Below are 21968 nucleotides of genomic sequence, written 5' to 3'. Positions count from 1 at the left end.
CTTTTGACACGGGGGCTAGAAATGAAAGTAAAGAGCTAAGTAGAATATAGTAGAATCGACTGTTTCAAACTTTAAATACAGTGTAAAGTATTTTTGTAATCAAACATTATATTTAGCAAATATATTGAAAAGTAATATTTCGTTATATCTTATAAGCAAAGATAACTTGTTCGGAAATAAAAAGTCTTCATTCTTCGACCCCCGGATTTTTCATCGCATAATTTCTACGGGAAATCGAAAGTAATTTCATTCGGCTTGTGATGTTTGAGAGCTTGGATGTTGGGAAGCTGCAGGAATAAAGGTAAACAAATTATAGTCTTTTTTCTGAAAGAAAAATTAACATTAGTCTAGGCTGATTTTTGGCGAGTTTTTAAACATTTTCTTCGAATATACATTTCCAAAATAAAGATTCGAACCCTAGATTTCCAGGACCATTTGATGCTGTCTGAAAAAAATCAAAGATACTGTACGGTAAAATGACATGAGTGCTGGGTTTGCGAAGCAGGTGTTAAATATGGAAGAAAACTGGCAAAAAAGTTATTAAAAAACAACAATCTTACCAGGGTAAGCAACTTTTCAAATTGTGATGGAAAAAGGGAACTTTCAGTGAACTTGAAAGTGTTTAGAGCTTGTTTTGCAACTTGCTTCACAATGCACATCTTTCTGAAGGTGATTTGACGCCTTTGAATTTCTTTTAGGACTGTTCTAAAAATAAAAAGTGTGCCGCCATTTTGATTTCGAGTTAAAAGTTAACACTTTCGATTTCGATTTCGATCAAGTTGAAATTGCCGGAAACGACAAAGAGAAAAGGGCGGTACCAACTTACTGTGGCGTGTTTGGTGATTTCTTCTTTCTAGAGCATTTTTCTTGATTTGAAACATATGAACAAGACCAAAATAATGAATCTTGTGTGTATTTTAGTAATTTCTTTGAAATTATATCACTTTTATGTAAATATTTTGTGGAAAACTTTTCTGGGCGTAAAGCATGCCTCTAAAGAAGCTCTTCGATGGAGAGTTCCAAGAAATCAGATCTTCATGTCATGTGATCACAACATGACAGCCGTAACCACTTTCGATTTCGCAACAAGTTTGACTGTTTGCAAAATTTTGGTACCTAATCCTGGTTTGCTGCACAGCAGACTTACTTGGTATTGGCAGCAAAATGGAATTCAAAGCAGCTAGCTGCTTTCTCCTTTTTCTCTTACCACTGATAAATGGCCAAAGCTCAGATTTATTTATTTCTGTTAACCCTGAAACAAACATGCTTGTCGACAGTTTAGGAAGAGAGCGAATTTTCCACGGGACAAACGTTGTCGTAAAACACAAACCATTTCATCCAGAATTGGAAGGGTTTGATGAACATTCCTTTTCAGAAACTGATATGAAGCTGCTACAAAGTCTTGGCTTGAATACCATAAGATTGGGTAAGAATTATTCATGTTCAGCTTGGTAAAATCCATGTGTTTCCAGTTCAAGAAATTATAAGTCATCGATGACGTAAGAAATCATCTATCTATCTATATATTTAAGTAGTGACAAAACATACATGTTCGTTCTCCCTACATAATCAACAATCAATCACTTATACACACACACAGTATACATCTACTTTTTCATCTATAGATCTGCGTCACTCAACTACCTAGTTTTAAGCTTCGACTTACAATTAGTAAGCTATTTTTCTCACGACAAAGTTTCATTTGAATAGAAATATTATATATATATTTTTGATATAAACGTAAACGATAGACGCTACTGTGAAGGGTTCTGAACACGGCCGTTAGGCGCGGCCAGTGCGAGGGGCCAGTCACAGAAGCGTGAACTCGCAAACGAACAGTTTTTTGTTTTTATAAATAGAAAATTTGTAGTTTGCCCACGGACGTGGAGTGGTTCAATTTCAATAAATAAATAAATAAATAAAAAATCACTTGCCCCCTTTTTTTCCCTGATAAGGTATATAATATATGAAGACTCCCCGGATTGGCGAACATGAAGAAATAGAAGAAAAACTAAAATTCACTCCCTGGAAAATGTTTAGACTGTTTTATTTTGTTCAATCGCAAATGCTTGTGAAAGCGCCAAATATTTTATTATCCAATTACGGCGATATTGATTGTTTTATTTTGTCAAATCAAGAAATTGCCATACAATTGTTTAGAAAGAAGTATCCAATGAAATGAAGGTAAAGCACTTTCGTCCAATCAGAAAGGATATATTCTTTGAAAAAATAACGTTCGCATCAAATTCCCGCTTTTGTTTGAGAACTAAAGATAAGAAAAAATTCATCTATTAGAATCAACGATTGAAACAAATAAAGTTAAATGACCACTCGTTATCCAAGGTGCCAAAAAACCATTAGCCCTGAAAAGTAGGGCCAGTCATTACCGTAGAGTCGTTTAATCTCGACATACGTCTTGCAATCTCGACATAGCTGTAGGCTGGTCTTCGAAATAAAAAATCAAACATAAACAAATACATACCAAAGTTATCAATCAATCACTAAAATGTACTCTCTCTATCACGTCACAGATTGTTAATATAATATGAGAAATGTGAAGTGTTATTACTTATACTTATATTTGAAAAGAAAACTTTAACGATGTAGTAATCGCTAAAAACTAATTAGCATGCTTTCAACGAAGATGTCTAAAACACAACAACACAACATTTTGCACGCGAGGAATTTTTTAGTAGACATTTTTACCGTGAACCGAAAATAATAAAAAGAACCCGGTTTCCTTTTGAATTTAATGTGACCGCCATACTGGCCATCACGGCGTGGCGGCCTGTTAGCGCCTAGAGCGTGTGTTTTTATATATAAGGAAGGGGAAACCAGGCTAAGCGCGCGAATTATTTTTATCACGTGACTTGAAGCGTAATAAAGTTGTAAAATTTTAATGATGGACACGAGAAAGTTACGAGGAAGTTTGCATGCGTTTCGTGTGTTGTGTAAACCTGCTTATAATTTGGCTTTCTTTTTAATTGAAAGGATTGCTATGTTTACTGAACTTCTAGTTTGATGGATGAACTTGTTCGATAAGAATGATACCAAGAATTTCATTCAAGGTTTGTTTTGATTATTTTACAGATCCGGTGTCGAGATTGCAAGACGTATGTCGAGATTAAACGACTCTACGGTAACCTTCATCATACACGGCAATCTCATTGGTTAAAATTCAAAAAAGACTTTCCTATGGAGCAAATTACGGAAGCAACTGAGAAGAAAGACCACTTTTGTTTTTTTTATTGCAGATTTCGATATAAAAAATTGGATGGGGAATACTGCTGTCAATGTGTCAACTATGTAAGCATTTTATTGTTAGAATAGAAAAGAAAAAAGAGGTATGTCTAGTCTAGCCTAATTGTCAGCTGTCAGGGGGTGTAAAAAGAATGTGAGAGCTTATTTGTATCGAACGCAAAACACGCAGTATTTACCAAGCTGATGTTTGGTGGTGGTTCTGTCAGCTTGAGAATTACTGTGTGTTTTGTTTTTGATATAAAAGTCTCTATATATAACGCCCCCTGACAGCTGACAATTAGGATAGCTCTTTTCTCAGTCATATTCTAACAATACAATGCTTACATAGTTGACGCATAATACACATTGACAGAAGTATTCTCCCTTGCAATGTTTATATTGAAATCTGTAATGAAAACGCAGTGGTCTTTTCTTCTCAGTGGCTTCTGTAAGTTGCTCCCTCTGAAAGTCTTTTTTAAATTCAGCCAATGAGATTGCTGTGAATGATGAAAGTCAACGACCTTGCCTAATTTTTGGGACTAATGGCTTTTCAGCGCCTTGGATTAGTAAGTCACATTAGCGTCCCACCAAAAAATGCTTGTCAAAGATTGTAATGCTGTTAAAGCGCTTTATCGTTTACTTATTTGCAGTTGCAATGGTTGCAAATACCAGTTAGTCACACAAGGAGATCAAGGTTTCTGAAAATATAATATCAGTCATCTACAGGATGTATTTGCAACAAAGGATGAGAGTTGCCTCAATCAAGTTCCCAAGAGAATTACTCTTTTGTGCTTAATTGTAGGGGGTGGAATAAGCAGGGGGTCGGTACTCTGGGAGAAAACCTATGAAATGGGGGGTCAATATTAAATGATTTAGTGGTGATTTTCCCAAAAAACCCTAGCAAAATGAAGGTTTCGGCACTTTTTCAGGAAAACTTCATAAAATAGAGGATCATTATAAAATGCTAATGGGCTAAACGCAATGCCATTTTCGATAATTAAAAACTCCAGCACTAAAGTAATGATAAGAAAAAAATTAATGCAAACTTATAATAATTATGCATTATTGTGTCATTGTGTTAGTGCTGCAGTGCTTTGATAACATCCATTGCGTCTAGCAAAAATCGAAATCGGCCAAAAACTGATTTTGACGTTATAAAATACATCGAAAAAAAACACGTCAAAAAGACAATTTAAATGACGTCATTTTTGAAAAAAGGCGATAATTCCGATTAACTTACTACAATCAAAGCAAAATTTTGACTGGAGATGTAAATTAACGATTCTGAAATATTTTATGAAAAAAAAATTGAAAATTCATGATGACGTCAGCATTTTTTGACGTATTTTAACTTTTCCCGACAACAAATGACATTTGTCATTCAAATTTTTTGAAAATTTTTGAACAAATATTTCAGAATCATCACTTTACAACTCCAGTCAAAATTTGGTGTTGATTGCATTAATAAAATTGAAGTTATCGCTGTTTTTATCAATAATGACGTCATTTGAATCTTACTTGTGACGTGTTTTTTCGATGTATTTTATAACGTCAAATTCAATTTTTGACTGATATCTTGAGATTGGCTTAATGCAAATTTTTGACCCAGCACTTTTCGAAATCCGCTCGTTGATATGATTCTTTTGAGCTATATATGAACGCTAAGGAATAACTGGAAGCGGTGCGCGTCACGCAAAATATACTTGGGACATGCCTTGTTTCACCCGAGAAGTCTATTGCTTTTAGAGAAAATTGGACAGATGTGATATATTTGTGTAGGACGTGATAGCATTTGAAATCCAAAGATTAGCAGGGCAATAATATTACATGAACGATTAACAACGGTTAAGACAAGTAACACAATAATACTCAACAATACTTGAATTCTTGCATAACGGAGATCCTAAGATTAATATATGCACATACCGGGTGTGTAAAAACGCCCCTATTTTACAATCTTTGACGTACATTTATCTATTTTGTCGAGCTGCTTGAATTTTTTTGTGAGTGTTTACATATATCTGTTTCCTCCTTCCTACTACTCATACGGCTTGGATAAGCAAGCATTGAATGTTGTCATGCTGTATTTCTTTCAAAAATTAAGTAACCACAAATAGGTGTCATAACTAAAAAAGCCTTAAGGCTTATAAATAAGCCTCTCGATCCCGCCTGAAGTTAAGACAAGTACCACCCAATCAGTTGTCTCCATTGAATTATCAGCTTTTTTATGCTTTAACTGATGGCGCTAGATAATTCCAATGTCTGTTTTTCGAATCCAAAAGATAACGTAATTCGAAACAGAACATCAGATCTTCTATTTTGAAGTCATTGCACTGCACTGTAACCTTGTAACGTAACATTTTTATGACGCATTGTTGGGAGAACTCCCCCCTGCATCATATCAGCCTACACAGGATATTCTCTAGTGTCGATCAGTAATGTGAATAAAGCCTAGGATTCATGCCAACAATATTCCAATTTTTTCAGGAATGATGATGCCTGGTTATGTTCCGCAAAGAGGAGAATATAATGAAACCTACATTGAAACAGTTGGTACTATCGTCAAATTGGCTGCAAAATATGGTATCTACACCCTACTTGATATGCATCAAGATGTATTTTCACCAAAACTTTGTGTTGAAGGAATGCCTGATTGGATTGTTAATACAGGTGAGTGTTTAAGAAATATCGTTTGGAATTCTTTTGGTGTATCTTATATCATAAAACTGAATAATAAAGACGACTGTTCAATTTAAAAACAGCTTAAAAGGAATGACTGGCTGTGAAAATGTTTAAATATTTAACCTGATGTTTACCTAATGGCTATATACCTCTTTAAATTTTTTTAGAAAAGCTCTATACCAAGATATAATTCATTCCTTATGTATACTTTATCATAATAACTGTTTGTTCCCTAATTATCAGGTGATGCAAAACCATTTCCATATCCATTAACTGAAGAACCATACAAAATCAACCCAGAAACTGGATATCCCTACCCTGAGGATTGTGCAAGATTACCATGGGGAAATTATTACTTTGCTGAGGCAGCTGCTAAAGCTTTCCAAAGTTTGTACAGCAACGTTGATGGTTTAAGAGACGAATGGGCAAATTTCTGGAGAAAAACAGCAGAATATTTCCAAAAATATCCGAGTGTAGTTGGCTATGAATTGATCAATGAACCTTTCTGTGGTGACATCTATAAGTAAGTCTTCACTTGGTGTTTTTACCAACCTAAATTAGTATGTAATTCGGACTCGTATTATCTTACATTTATAGATTTCCCAAAGGTTGTTTTCTATTGAGCATATTTGGTTATTATGTATCAATAGGTTATTTTTAGGTTTAATTTGGTTTTGAAAAGGAGCATTGATAAAAGGAATCTCCTTATTTAGGAATCCTCTGTTGTTGGTACCTGGCATCGCTGACAAATTGAACCTTGAACCTGCATATGATGTTTTACAAAAAGCTATTCGTCAAGTTGATGATCAACATGCAATCTTCTTTGAAGGAGTCACTTGGGATTTCTTTGAAGTTGGATTCTCAAAAGTTCCAGGGGGTGCTGAATATCAAAACAGAAGTGTATTGAGTTACCATTATTATGAACCACCAGATTTCTCCAAAACCCTAGATTTTGCTGCTAGGATGCACGATCTCAAACGTTTGAAATGTGGAGGCTTTTTGACAGAGCTCTTAACAGTCGGTACAGCTGATAAATTCAAGAATATGTTTGAGATTATGGATTTTGCTGATCAATATAAACAAAGCTGGCATGGTTGGTTGTACAAATCTTACCCAGAAAACAGCAACGGTACAGACTCTTCGGATGTCTTGGTTCAAAACACAAGTCGTACTTATCCTCAAGCAGTTGCTGGTAACATTCAAAATTATCATTTCAACAAAGATACAAAAGAGTTTAGCTTGTCGTACAAAATCAACCCGGATTGTAAAAGCACCTTGACGGAGATTTACTTCAACAAGGAAATGCATTACCCAAATGACTTTGAATATAAATTGAAACCTGCTGACCATATTCAGATGACGATTAGTGATAATGGCTTCCTAATATTATTGAACCACGATGGTGCTTTAAACGCCGGAGACCTTATTTCGTTTACAATGAACCCTAAATAAACTTCAGAGAAATTATACGATAATTCTGCCACAAAACTTTGCTTGGATGGAAAAACAGTTCTAACAACTTAAATCAAAGCAAACTCTTCCATTTGCTTTAGTAACATTTCTAGGTAAATTTTTGATAGAATTTTAACAATAATATTTTGATTACAGATATACTTTATAATATATGAAAGTCGTTGAATTGATTTTTTTTTATACCTATACACAGTAAAATCCTGGACTCTTAAAATAAGAAAAAAAATCTCAAAATAAGAGCACTTCTCTTAAAATAAGAGAAACACACTTGGGAGACTTTTAAGAGCACTGACACTTACCAAGTGTATAGACAAGTGCAGAAAACTTACCAAGTGCTCACTTTTTAAGTGCATATCTCTTATAATAAGTGTGATATTTCAAGTGAATTTTTCTTTGATTCCCTTAAACTAAGTGCAAAAATCTTGATTAGTTCAAAACTCTAATGTTTATTTTTTGCCTTAACGGACGTCCGAAACGTAGAAAAATTAAAAGTAAACATTGTCTGTTTTGAAAGTAATGCTGTTATTCAGCAAACGTAGTCTTCTTGAAAATATAACTGTTATGAAAATTTAAAAAAAAAATTACAAGTCCTACCATTAAAAAAATCGGAAAAAGTAAATTACAATTGCTTGAAATATTCTTTTTAGTATACCATGTAAATTATAAAGGGATTACAAAGTATCGAAATAATGAGTATTAAAGTCCATTTAGTGCCAAAAGGGAGAAAAACCTTTTTGAAAATCAAGATAGGAACAAAAATTAGGCGCTTACAAAGATTTCTAGGTGGAAACCGTAAAGATTTTCAAGTTTTATATTCACTAAAATATAGTTCATGCATTTATTTAGAAAAATATTATAAAACATCCCTGTAGTTGACAAATAACTTTTTCAAATATTCCAATTTTAGGTCAAAACGCATGAGATTGAGGACTCTTAGATTGATTTCGGTAATGTTTTTGAAAAGGTATGGGGGCAATAAAAAAGGTTTCCAAACTCTGAGGGGGGGGGGGTGGTTAAAATTGAGCAACCAAAAGACTCATAGGTCTCAATCTAACACAGACAACTTAATGAATTTACATCGAGGGGTAAATAACTCGAAAAAATCTTGTTCACTTGTCCAAAATAACCCCAAAAAATCTAAAAAAAACTAAATCTTAAACCTCAGAAGTTTCCAGGTAATCCCAAAAAATACCAAAAACCCTAAAAAATACCAAAAATCTTTCGATCTCTCTTAGGCTTTACTAGTCTTATCTAAAAGACTGGCTCTTATGCAGACAAATCATTACATTATTGATAAAAACAAGAAATATTCACTGCATATTGACCAAAACGACTATCAAATTGTGTCTCAAATTACACATTATTACACCCAGATAATTATCAATTACTTAAATTCGATGTAGTGATTGTCATCATTGCTCGTGATATTTAGTGTACTGTTTTGAGTTTCATTGATTTCCAAAGGGTGTTTGTTTCATTTTCATGATTGTGTCTAGTATCTCTTGAGAACAAAACTGTGACTTAGAAATCCAGGAGAGGCTCGATAAGGATAATCATGCGTCATTTCATAGTATAAGGTGTCTTGAGGAAAGGGTCAACCATATAGTTTTTCCTGAAAATTGAAGTAAAACATTTATTATAACTAAAACATTTTACTAACAGCCTAATGAGTTTATATGTTTTCAGTTTATATGATTGGCGAAGTTAGGTTTAAAATGTCTTGGTTTGTAGACTACTGCAATATTTACAAAATACTTCAATATCGATCCCAAGAGGTTCTGAGGGTGCTTTCCTAACCCATCAAGTCTTTCAAAGTCACCCACTGCAGTCTAACCACAAGGGCTAACCACAAGGGCTTGATTAACTGGCTTACACCAGTATCAAAACGCTGATTTTTTGCTTGTGGTTCCCTCAAAAGCAATTCAAAAGTAATGCAACGACTTCAAAAGTATTTTTCTTAACTCCCCTCCCCTTTCAGACTCATTGAAGTGTCATTTTGCTCTATTTCTCATAATTTTTCACTGAAATTTCATTTGTCTACAACCTTTTGTCCATGATTGTAGTGTACTGTACAGATGGGACATAAAATTTGACATCCCAGATCCAAGATACAAAATAGGAAAAGAGTTTCTTTTGCTTACCATTAGTTCTTTCTGCCTGAAAGTAGAATCCATTATAGTAAGTTTTCTCTTGAGCATCCCAACCTGAAGAAATGAAATAAAAACTTTTTTTCAGATTTTTGAAATTTTGAGTAAAAATTCACATCTATATCTATACTGTCCTTTTGCTTTCTTTTTAATGCAAAGAAACAATTTCCCAAGTGGTTAGCACACACTTTAAAACAAACAGAAATGAGCCAGAAATAGATAATAAATAGATTAAAGAAGTCATTAAATTTAATGGCAATGGAGAACCATGTTGAGTCTTTCATCTCTTACCATAACCACGGTCAGAGATAAGCAAGTACTTCAGGGGGGGGTCATGCAGTTATTATATAAACACTATGACAATTACTACCGTGGTGGTATATAAACCAAAATTTGGGAAAACAGTTACTCCACCAGTGGACTAACTGCAACATGGGTGGTGCCTAAGCCCAAAATTGTCGATTTTGGTAGGATATGGTGTACTAAGTGAGCACATTTTTCAATTTTTCACTTAAAATTTTAGGTTTTTAAAAATTCCGGAAGCAAAAAAATTCAAAACATTTTTTCAAAAGTAAAAAAAAAAATCACAAAATTTTTTCTTCAATCAAGGCATGAAAGATATTATAACAAACTTGGAAAATGATTGAGATATTTAACTCTTGAACGGTCGTTAATAACACGTACCCAGTAAAATGGTATCAAAAATGAGGAATTCAGTGAAAAAATTGCCAAATTTGGCATTTTTGGGGGTGGTATACACCCAATTTTGAGGGTAAAATCAGTTAGTACACTATGGAATAACTGCAAGGGTGGTGGTCTGTAGAAAATGTCCAAAATTGCAGTTACTCCACATAGTGTCAAGGAGTAACTGCAAGACCCCCCCCCCTGAGTACTTCCCATAAAACACGGTCAGTATTATATGCATGAGAGATCAACAATGATAGAAATCAATTTGACTTTCCTCTTAACTAATATATTTAAATATTTTGACTAAAAGTTCATAATTTTTCTTTAACTTCTGATAAAAGAGAATCATGTTGAACCTTTCATCTCTTACCATAACCACGGTCAGAGATAAGCAAGTACTTCCCATAAAACACGGTCAGTATTATATGCATGAGAGATCAACAATGATAGAAATCAATTTGACTTTCCTCTTAACTAATATATTTAAATATTTTGACTAAAAGTTTCATAATTTTTCTTTAACTTCTGATAAAAGAGAATCATGTTGAACCTTTCATCTCTTACCATAACCACGGTCAGAGATAAGCAAGTACTTCCCATAAAACACGGTCAGTATCATATGCATGAGAGATCAACAATGATAGAAATTAATTTGACTTTCCTCTTAACTAATATATTTAAATATTTTGACTAAAAGTTCATAATTTTTCTTTAACTTCTGATAAAAGAGAATCAGAGAATCATGTTGAACCTTTCATCTCTTACCATAACCACGGTCAGAGATAAGCAAGTACTTCCCATAAAACACGGTCAGTATTATATGCATGAGAGATCAACAATGATAGAAATTAATTTGACTTTCCTCTTAACTAATATATTTAAATATTTTGACTAAAAGTTCATAATTTTTCTTTAACTTCTGATAAAAGAGAATCATGTTGAACCTTTCATCTCTTACCATAACCACGGTCAGAGATAAGCAAGTACTCTTCCCATAAAACACGGTCAGTATTATATGCATGAGAGATCAACAATGATAGAAATTAATTTGACTTTCCTCTTAACTAATATATTTAAATATTTTGACTAAAAGTTTCATAATTTTTCTTTAACACTTCTGATAAAAGAGAATCATGTTGAACCTAATTCATCTCTTACCATAACCACGGTCAGAGATAAGCAAGTACTTCCCATAAAACACGGTCAGAGATAAGCAAATACTTCCCATAAAAAACGGTCAGTATTGTTTGCAAGAAAGGATATTTTCCAAATTTAAGAAGTGGAAAAAATTAAGAATTTCATTTCCCTTCCCCCAAATACAAATAAAGACCCAAGCTGGCCTGTGCACCTCATTAGAACAGAGACTGATTTTTTTGGGGCTACATTCGACATAGCTTTTAAAACAAAAACAAACAGACAAATCTGTGAAAAACTCTTCATGACTGAAAGCATCTCAAAGCAAAAAACCTTAGAACAATAAAAGCAACAGAAAAAAAAACATTACATTTATACTTGCCTTTTAAAGTTGTTGCTTGTCAAGATTATTTATCATGGCTTCCTTCCAAGATGGCGACTGAATCTTTCCCCTCGTGTTTTTGACTTCGGTTTTCCAATGTTTGCAAGTGGCGGATAATGGGCGGGAATTTTTACATTTATTGTTTGAAAATTTTGGTCAAAAAAGCTTGCAACTTACTTCCTAGATTCAAAGTATTGTTGATTAAGATATTCAGTAAGTTTTTTAAAAATGTTTTTAAAGAAATTTTGCTTTGAAATCTTTTTGTCTTTCTTTCCAAACATTTCCACCCTTGCCAAAGTTTTGCAATATATCTTTTCTCTCTCTCTTTTTCAACGGTTCAACACGAAGATAGAGCAAAATTGAATTTGCTTTTTTGTTAACAAAGCTAACTTACTCAATAGGAGCAATTATGAGTAAACAAGACTCTTTGTTTCTATTGTGAGATTTTTTTATCATTATAAGAACATATCACTTAATTTAAGAGCATTTTTACTTGGTTCTTCGACTTATGCTTATATTGTACATAATCTCTTTATCTCTCCGCGTATTTTTTTTGCATAAAATGTCTTTTCCTTGTTTTAAGAAAACTTCACTTATTTCCAGAGTGCGCAAATTTTAGTTTTTATGTCTTTTCCTGATCAAGAGTGTTTCACTTGGAATAAGAAAGTTTCTCTTGAAAACTCTTAAATCTAGATGTATTCACTTATCAAGAAAACAGGATTTTACTGTGTATAATTTGCAATTTTTAGATTTATAGATTTTAACAATTTTTTTTTATAAGATAGATCTTTAATTTTATATTTCAAAAACGATAATTTTGTAGATATACTGTAGTAGCTCCTAAAGATTAAAATTGATAAATAATTATTACTTCATTCATAACCTGGGTTTATAAAACGCCAATAAGAGTAATCATGGAAAATGTATCTAAACAAAGAACTTGATTTGATATTTGATTATTCCAAAGAAACTATCTTAAGTTGTAGTTGCTTACTTTTTAAGTACAGAAAGGTCCCTAAAAACCTGGAATGTTTTTCAAGTTGAGTTTCATGACCTATGATTGTATGCCTTCATACTAGACTTAGAGATCTTTAATTTATCTATTTATCTAAACTGTTTTTATCTTTAGGAATCCTTTGTTATTGGTACCTGGTATCGCTGACAAATTGAACCTTGAACCTGCATATGATGTTTTACAAAAAGCTATTCGTCAAGTTGATGATCAACATGCAATCTTCTTTGAAGGAGTCACTTGGGATTTTTTTGATGTCGGATTCTCAAAAGTTCCAGGGGGTGCTGAATATCAAAACAGAAGTGTATTGAGTTATCACTATTATGAACCACCAGATTTCTCCAAAACCTTGAGTTTCGCTGCACGTATGAACGATTTAAAACGTTTAAAATGTGGAGGATTTTTATCGGAAATGTACACTGTTGGAAAAGACTTTGAGGGTATGTATGAAATGCTAGACTTAGCTGATAAATACAAACAAAGCTGGCAAGGATGGATGTATAAACCTTATGGTTGTATCAAGATGAATCTAGCCTGTGAAAACTCCACAAATCACTCTGGAGGACCTGGTGAAATCGTTGTTCAAAACACAAGTCGTACTTATCCTCAAGCAGTTGCTGGTAACATTCAAAATTATCATTTCAACAAAGATACAAAAGAGTTTAGCTTGTCGTACAAAATTAACCCGGATTGTAAAAGCACCTTGACGGAGATTTACTTTAATAAAGAAATGCATTATCCAAATGGTTACAAATACTCTGTTTCACAAAATGTTCATTTAAGTGAAGAAGGATATTTGATTATTTTGGATCATAAGGCAACTGGATATACGGCTGATGATTTGATTGAATTCACTTTGAGTCCAAAGTAACTGCAGAATAGTTTGTGAATGTTTCATTGATTCTTACTATAATTTGTCATCAAATTCTATTATTATTTCAAATTACTATATCGTAGACAAATAAATTGGATTAGGAGGAATCATAAAGAATTCTTGAATCCCTTACCCTAAAATTTAAAAGAAATTTGGGAGGATCTAAGGGCTTTGCTTAGACGGAAGGTAAATGTTATCCGAATTTTAGATTAGATATCGGGTCGTCTATATATTTTTGGAGCTATTTGGTCAAAGGAATAATATTATAACCCAGTGAATTTTACATTCTGCTCAAAGTTTTTCTACTTCAGAGTTTCTTAATATTATTTCAAATCCACATAAGCCAGACTTAGAAAAGAACAATTTTTTTAGAGAATATTAAATTCCCCATGATAAGAAATTTTCAGTGTTGATTAATAAACTACCTTAAATTCTAAAGAAACGTTATTGAGTGTTTTTAAGTTTGAACTTTAGATTATATATATTTAGATACTTGAATTAGATAAATTTGTCAGCTAATTCGTATATTTTTGATTAAGGCATATTTCGCATTGATTGGATATTTTATTCTAAAAATTGTTTTGAATCGATTGACATGTATTTACAACCTAAAGCTTTATATTTCATAAAAATATATTTCTACACAGGACAATTGTTATGCATAACCAGAAAAATTTATTGGAAAAAGTGAACATTCGGTAAAAATTCCATTAAGTAAAGATTACCAATTATTATATCTAACAATTTGGGCTTTTCCAGAAAAAAATTGAATATGGGGGGGGGGTGGAGGATATAACATTATTTGGAAATTTACCCCCGGGCATTGTGACTTTTGATCCCCCGGACAGCAGGTCTACCCCCCATTAGTTGACCCCATGGACGATAAGAATTACCCTCGAACAGAGCAAAATTACCCACAAACAGAGCAAGTTTACCCCCTAGACAAGGCAAATTTTGTAAATTTTTCACTACCCATCCCCCCAACACTATATCCTCCATCCCCCACATGTACGAACATTTTCTGGAAGAACCCATAGCGACCCTCTCTAATCGAACCCAATCTTAGGGGGATTTCTGATTAAATTATGATACATCCAAAAACCTGTTTATGCAGTACGCAATTTTCGCTATAGGCTTATCAGTTGAAGCAATAGAACAGCAAAATAGTTTTTCGACTCCAACCTTCTAAAGGCACTCTAGTATTCTATGTGAAAAATAATTATAGTTTAGATGCTCTGAAGTTGTAATGTAACCCCTGTAACAATAGTCCATATAAAAAACCCTAGTCTGGAAGTTTATTCTTTAGCTTTTTCCTTTGTCGTTGATATCAAAAGATAAAGATCGTTTTGCTCAGTTTTTGATCACGTTTCCAAGTATACTCTTGGGATTGGTTTAAGATTTAATCACATGATCAAAACAAACTAATTTCTTAAAAATGCAAAGTATTACAACAATTAAGCCCAAAAGGGTAAGAAACAAAAGGCTTCCAGATCGGGTCTTTTATACGGACTAAGGATAAAAATTTAGATTTTCTCTTCTTTATTTTTCATATTTTATACTTTTCAACACAATCCCACTCCCAGCGGGGAAATATACGTCACGAGAACGTCGTTGTTACGTCATTAATTACGTCGCCAGTACGTCAACTGTAAACAGTGAAGTGAAATGGCGAAACGACGTAGAAAGGTTAAAAGGTCCTGGGTGAAAATTTTTTGAAAAGGAGGCTAATACGGCGGAATTAGGACAAAAGAGGGAACTTTCAAAAACATTTTTCCAAAAATTAATAAGAATGTCCTGTGTGGAAAATTTTCGAAAAATTAATTAGCGGCTATTAGGTACCCGAGAGTAGATAATTTACGTGTCGTAAGCAAGCTGTAAGGATGCAATGCCTCCACGTATTTACATCATTTTTTCAGTTACCATGTTTATGTTACATGTTACGCCATGTTACGACCTATGATTCATTTTTCTTCAGTTTTTATAATTTTTGTTCTTTGGTGTACAAAAATTAAAACTTGTCCGAAAATTGAAATATGTCTGAAAATTATGACCTGTCCGAGAGTTTTTACCACCCCTCACTGTTTTTGAACTATAATCCCAATAACATTCACCTTTAAAAGCAATTTCATTGATGATCCATTTTTCTTTTTCATAAATCTGTAGAGAAGATCACCTTTCACCATACTTAACACATTCATATTTTCATTGTGGCTCAAAAATATAGGGCACGTAATAGTGTGGTTTGATATATCAAGGGTGATCAGAGACGTCGCAGAGACGTGATATTAACGTAATATGAACTACGGTGCTTTTAAGACTGCTACTTGTTATGCGAAAGTGGCAGGAAATTTTTTCTATTAGATAAAGGTCAATAATTATTCGACAAATTGAGTCCAAATTTTCATAAAATTTAAAGTAACACATTTACGTCATCTTTATGTCCCCTTTTCTACGTGATAATAACGTGCCATTGATGTTTTGAGTTGACGTCAGCATATCGTCACAAAGTTACGTCACGGATACGTAAATGCCAAGTAACTTGATACGTCGTTTTCGTCGTCGTAAAGTTACGTCAATAAGACGTCAGTTTTATGTTCATGTAGTATGGACGTAAAAACTAGACGTTTTTTGTATTTACATCGTTTGAATATTGGTCACCGATCGACTTATTTGCGACATAAATCCGACGTTCCTATTACGTCGCTTCCCTGCTTGGATATTATTTGTTAGAGTTGAAATATTGATTGAAGAAAGCAAAACAAAATCAAGTAAGCAAGTTTGCGACCCGCAATCAAAGTTAACCTTAACGCTCCCTTTTCTTTGAATGTCTGTTCGGAGGTAGGAGTGGCGCCACGTGCAGTATCGCCTTGAAAGATGTCAACACCAAAAATAATTTGTGGAATTTTTTAATGGAAATAAAACTTTGAAGTGCATTCGATGAATTTTTTTCCGGTGAAAAAGTGTAATTTTTGAATAAATTCTATTCAGGGAAGACACACAAAGATGAAAAGAAAAAGTTTGTTTGTTTTCAAAAAACAATTTTATAATAAAAACAAACTATAAGAACATAAGGCTTTGATGGCAAAATGTAAAGACGAACAGTTAAGAACATTGTAAGGTTTTTCGCGAACTCTAAAACACCCAGTTTCTGAGGAAAATACTCAAAAAGCACATAAAAAATGGTGTATGTTTTGATTTTACTTACATTACATTTTCAAAAATTTAAGAATGATAAAAATTAAAGAGTAGTTGGACTTTTCCAGAAAAAAACCGTATACCCCCTGTTGAGGAGCTCCAACCTTTTGTGAACTACCCCCTTTGGAATTCCAGGCAAATTTAGGATCATACCCCTCTGGAATTAAGAATTTTTACAGATTTTCAATCATTACCCCCATGGAATTCCACTTATTTTTGACGGAATTTTGTCTACTGCTATGGCATTCCACTGCATTTCAAACTAACCCCCTTGGAATGGAAATAGACCTCCTCAACAGGTGGTGCACGGTTTTTTTTCTGGAAAAGCCCATTTCTAAGATGAAAATGTTTAAAAATTTGACAAAAAAATGATATTACTTCGGGCTGATAGAGAATTCAATTAAATCTCCAGGGCTGAAATAAGCTGGAATATGACTCAGAATTATTCGATAGTCTTGTTCACTGAAATGAACATTAGACGAAACAGAGTATTGGTAACCATTTGGGTAATGCATTTCCTTATTAAAATAAATCTCCGTCAAGGTGCTTTTACAATCTGGGTTAATTCTGTACGACAAACTAAACTCTTTTGTGTCTTTGTTGAAATGGTAAATTTGAATGTTACCAGCAACTGCTTGAGGATAAGTACGACTTGTGTTTTGAACAACAATATGATTGGGGACAGTGCCTTTCCATTTTTGGTTATTTTTAGCATTTGGAGGTCTATGGTAGTCCCAGCCTTGCCAGCTTTGTTTGTATTTATCAGCTAAATCGAACATTTCATACATTGCATCAAAACCTTCATCAACTACAAGCATTTCTGTTAAAAATCCTCCACATTTTAAACGTTTTAAATCGTTCATACGTGCAGCGAAACTCAAGGTTTTGGAGAAATCTGGTGGCTCATAATAGTGGTAACTCAATACACTTCTGTTTTGATATTCAGCGCCTCCTGGTACTTTTGAGAATCCAACTTCAAAGAAATCCCAAGTGACTCCTTCAAAGAAGATTGCATGTTGATCATCAACTTGACGAATAGCTTTTTGTAAAACATCGTATGCAGGTTCAAGGTTCAATTTGTCAGCGATGCCAGGTACCAATAACAAAGGGTTTCTGAAAAGAAAAATGTGACGAGAGGTATGATCCCTGCATCTTGAAGGTTTCGAATGATACAGCTCGGTGTCATTAATTCAGCAATGGTTTCAGGTGATCAAGAATCTCCCGGTTCTTTTATAATTTAAAATTCAAAAAGAATGTATTGGGGTTTATAGATGTTGTTCCCAGTGCTAAGATGCAGTTTAGTGGTGATGAAATTCCAGGGAAGAAATCTTTTTACCGAAAATGAACTGTGCCCTTTTCCCAGGGCGTAAAGAGGTTCTGATGGAGTTGATGAAATTGACACAGGGTATCAGAATCAGAGATGTAAGGGAATGAGGGGTTGTTTAGATCAACGTTGCTGTATAAGTTTTGAAAAGCCTGTCCACTTGCTTCAGCGAAGTAATAATTTCCCCATGGTAATTTTGCACAATCCTCAGGGTAGGGATATCCAGTTTCTGGGTTGATTTTGTATGGTTCTTCAGATAAAGGATATGGAAATGGTTTAGCATCACCTGATGATTACAGAACAAATATTTTACGTTAGTGCTAGTTATACATTTTAAGCAACCGTAGTACATTGGTAGAGCATCCGGCTACGGTGCGCAAGGTTGTAGGTTCAACCCCCAGCTGGGCCATAACAAAGATTTCCAAAATGGTACTTGATGCCTCTCTACTTGATTCTCAGCAATAAAGAGAAGGGTCAAGGGTAATTGGAGCAATCCAAGTAGAAAGAGTGGCACCCTCCCCTACCTTCGGGTAGATAGCTATATGAAAAGAGAAGCCTTCGGGTCGCCTCTGACTGCGACCGCAGACTTACTTACTTGTCATTCCTAGGAAATTGTCAACTATGATTCGCAAAGACATGTTATCAATACTTGAATTGTTTCTCTTTTTAAAGTATTGATAGTATTCCAAAAAACAAACATTTCTCCACTCTTCCTTAAAGCCGGAATCACCGATTTACGTCAATTTACATTCCGGGGGCCAACAACAGAAGGGTTCACAGAAAGTTCGCCATATTTAATGCATTACCCTTTTTTGACGTCAATGTAGTGACTTTTTCAAAAAAAAAAAATTTTCAAGCAAAGATTTTCACTGCCAACTTTCTACCCGCTTTTAGCCCATTCTAACAATTCAAAGGACCGAATATCAACCATCTTAATTAGAGTTAAAGCGTACACGAGCTTTGTTAAATTAAAAAACAAAATTTAAAAAGTGACACCACTCAAATTTTGATAGAATTAACGTCAGAAAGTAGCAATGGTGGTACCCATAGTCGTGCCAATAGCCCGGGAGGGGACACTTAGGCACGGGCGGTACGGGGACGTGCTGCTGACCAGGGTCCCTTTTTTAGGCTCTGAAGATATCTAACAGGGTCCAAAATTTACACTAACTTTCAAGTTGTGTTTCCGACAGGGTTGACTTTTTGACAATCTTCAAATTTTCAGGGTAGAAATTTGAAAATTGTTTCAAATTTTCGTCTACTTTTAGTCTTTTTTGCCCTTTCTCAGGGTAAAAATATGAAAAATTTTTTTCAATTTTCTTTCTGACAGGATCCCGAAATTACCAAATATCCATATCTGACAGGGTCCATTTTTCAAACTCCAGCGGCACGTCCCCGTCGACCGTCAAGGTCAGTCCCCCCCTCGTGCAACAGTGGCATCTAGTAAATACTAGGGCTTTCCTAATTTTAATCAACAAAATCATAGGGAATTACACAATTCAGTTTGAATATTATTGTCTGTTTTCTAACCAAACATACAACAAAAATCGTATCCTGTACTTTTGAACCTAAATTATCAAGCAACGTAAATAGTGTAAACGACAGGGTTCAACGGAATTAACAAATTAGCCGTAAATCATAAGGGCTATTTTAAAATCCTCTAGCGAATTCCCACACGGAAATTCACTCCAAGGTGAGTGCCCACCCATATATTTTTAGTTCGAAATTTGGTTAGACAACCGTTGTATTTTGTTCATTAAATTGGGCTACAATTAGGTAAAATTTGCTTTAGAATCAACTTTAAACGTGGAAAAAGTTAGTAAAATAAAGATTTGTTTGTCATTTTCACCTCAGAGTGCCTTTTGTCCTTCTCATTTTGCTACTATTAGAATGTTTGATTGAGAGCAATATATCCAGAGTATCTTTGATAGTGATAATTTTTTATATAGAGCATGTGGCACAATAGCACACAATCTACACGTTTTTTTATAAGAACAAACTATATAAGAACACGAGGCTTCGATGGCCAAAATGTTAAGAACAAATTAAGAGCATTTTAAGGCTTTGGGGACTCTAAAACACCTGATTTCTTAGATAAACGCACAACATTACCCACAGAATGGCGAAAAAAAGAACATTGCTTAAATCTAAAAAAGTTAAGACCATCCGAAGGCTTCAAAAAATTTGCATGTTCTTATAAAAAAATTTGTAACTTTTGACCAGATTGTACCTTTATAAGAACATTACATCGAAAATCATCAATAGATCAAAAGTACATTAACATAGAAAAAATATATGGATTGGAGTTCACTAGAGGTAATTTTCCGGTCTGGAATCAACCAGGGGGATTTAAAATAGACAAACCTGTATTAACAATCCAATCTGGCATTCCTTCAACACAAAGTTTTGGTGAAAAAACATCTTGATGCATATCAAGTAGGGTGTAGATACCATACTTTGCAGCCAATTTGACGATAGTACCAATTGTTTCAATATAGGTTTCATTATATTCTCCTCTTTGCGGAACATAACCTGGCATCATCATTCCTGAAAGAATTAGTATTGTTGTGTGTTACATGTCTAAACACTCATTTGTAAGTGTAGTCAATAAATTCATGAAAAGACTAATTATTCATAAATAACAGCATTATAACAACATTCATTACTGGTTTATCCGAAAATTTTCCAAGTTCATAAATTATCATCTTTCATAAGTGACATTGTGATCGATAGGATCGCCTAGGGAGATTCTAGCGTCTTTCTGAGTAGTAGATAAAATTTACGGGGCAAATCTCGTACACAAAGCTACTTGTACCTCTTTTTGATTTATCAGAACCATAAAATAAAAGCGAACTATAGGTTTAGGTTCAAGTCAAAAGTTTGAGTTTAGTTTTTTGTTAATGTGTAATTGACACAGTGTAAGTTTTTTTACACAAGAAACTGACGTTAGTTACTTTAGTACTTACCTAATCGAACAGTATTCAATCCAAGACTTTGCAATAACTTCATATCATCTTCAGTAAAACTGTCTGGTCCATCATCTCCGTGTGGATAGAACGGTTCTCCTTTAACAACAACATTTGTACCGTGAAAAATTCTCTCTCTACCCATTACATCAATTAGCATGTTGGTATTAGGATTAACTGATATGAACATATCAGCGCTTTGTGTTTTCACCAGGGATGTCAGTAAAGCTAAAATGGTGCAAATCACCAAGATTGCCATGTTGCAGAAAATGTGTTGATACTTTTCCTTTTGCTCTAAATGACTATCCGTCGTATTAGCCTAATTTATAGGATTCGTGTTTTTAGTACATGATATTTTTCTAATTTATTTGCAGTAATCAACTTTTTATGGTTAAATTCCTGAACGTACAAATCCTATGAAATAGGCTAATATGAGTGGTGTCAAATTTAACTTGCTTAGATATTTTTGCATATCCTCTACTCACGTGGTTTTTTGCATGCATGAACAAATGAAGTGTATAATATTTGTTTACATGGTCTGTGTACCGGAAGATTTACATTGCGAAACATTTCATGATTTCTTTCCTACTTATTTCTTGCCCACAATCAAAATAAGGCGTCTTGAATTTCACTTATCTTTTGTAAACAAACAGAGATAAAGTAGAAGGCCGATATAAAGAATAACTGAAGTGCTTAATCCATCGAGTGGCATTGAAATCTATGAGATATCACTCATTTTTTTCGGTCCTGTGTCGGTAGGGTTGGCTCTAGGATCGCCGTGACACATGCTGGCCTATCCTTTTACCTCATCTGAATAAAACAAGCTTTTCGAAATTGTCTTATTTTTTTCTTATT

General features: G+C 33.9%; 3 protein-coding genes and 1 long non-coding RNA gene across 4 annotated transcripts in view; 1 reads left to right on the top strand and 3 right to left on the bottom strand.

Annotated features, from left to right (window-relative positions):
- LOC136807094 (2-aminoethanethiol dioxygenase-like) overlaps positions 1 to 753 on the bottom strand; it is a 35750-nt gene extending 34997 nt beyond the window's left edge. Inside the window, exon 1 of the mRNA XM_067063662.1 lies at positions 561 to 753. Within this exon, the coding sequence (XP_066919763.1) occupies positions 561 to 659 (99 nt within the window). The 5' untranslated portion in view covers positions 660 to 753. The remainder of the gene's footprint in view (positions 1 to 560) is intronic.
- Positions 754 to 1053: 300 nt separating this feature from the next.
- LOC136807093 (endoglycoceramidase-like) lies at positions 1054 to 14341 on the top strand. Its single transcript, XM_067063661.1, has 4 exons — positions 1054 to 1426; positions 5728 to 5910; positions 6166 to 6445; positions 12875 to 14341. Exons 1-4 carry the CDS (start codon positions 1165 to 1167, stop codon positions 13626 to 13628), a joined length of 1479 nt encoding a protein of 492 aa, XP_066919762.1. The 5' UTR covers positions 1054 to 1164; the 3' UTR covers positions 13629 to 14341.
- On the bottom strand, positions 8172 to 11961 carry LOC136807092 (uncharacterized). The gene is made up of 3 exons (XR_010846640.1): positions 11746 to 11961; positions 9537 to 9599; positions 8172 to 9007 (listed from the first exon to the last, which is right to left on the bottom strand). It is a non-coding gene; the product is annotated as an uncharacterized lncRNA (long non-coding RNA).
- A 2446-nt stretch (positions 14342 to 16787) lies between the features above and the next one.
- LOC136807090 (endoglycoceramidase-like) lies at positions 16788 to 21401 on the bottom strand. Its single transcript, XM_067063660.1, has 4 exons — positions 21114 to 21401; positions 20512 to 20694; positions 18174 to 18436; positions 16788 to 18001 (listed from the first exon to the last, which is right to left on the bottom strand). Exons 1-4 carry the CDS (start codon positions 21370 to 21372, stop codon positions 17201 to 17203), a joined length of 1506 nt encoding a protein of 501 aa, XP_066919761.1. The 5' UTR covers positions 21373 to 21401; the 3' UTR covers positions 16788 to 17200.
- Between the last annotated feature and the right edge of the window lie 567 nt (positions 21402 to 21968).

The sequence above is a fragment of the Clytia hemisphaerica genome, unplaced genomic scaffold (genome assembly GCF_902728285.1).
Source record: "Clytia hemisphaerica strain Z4C2 unplaced genomic scaffold, Clytia hemisphaerica genome assembly, whole genome shotgun sequence".
NCBI lineage: Eukaryota > Metazoa > Cnidaria > Hydrozoa > Leptothecata > Clytiidae > Clytia > Clytia hemisphaerica.
Note: the sequence above shows the minus strand (reverse complement) of the source record. Positions and strands in the feature narration are given on the sequence as shown.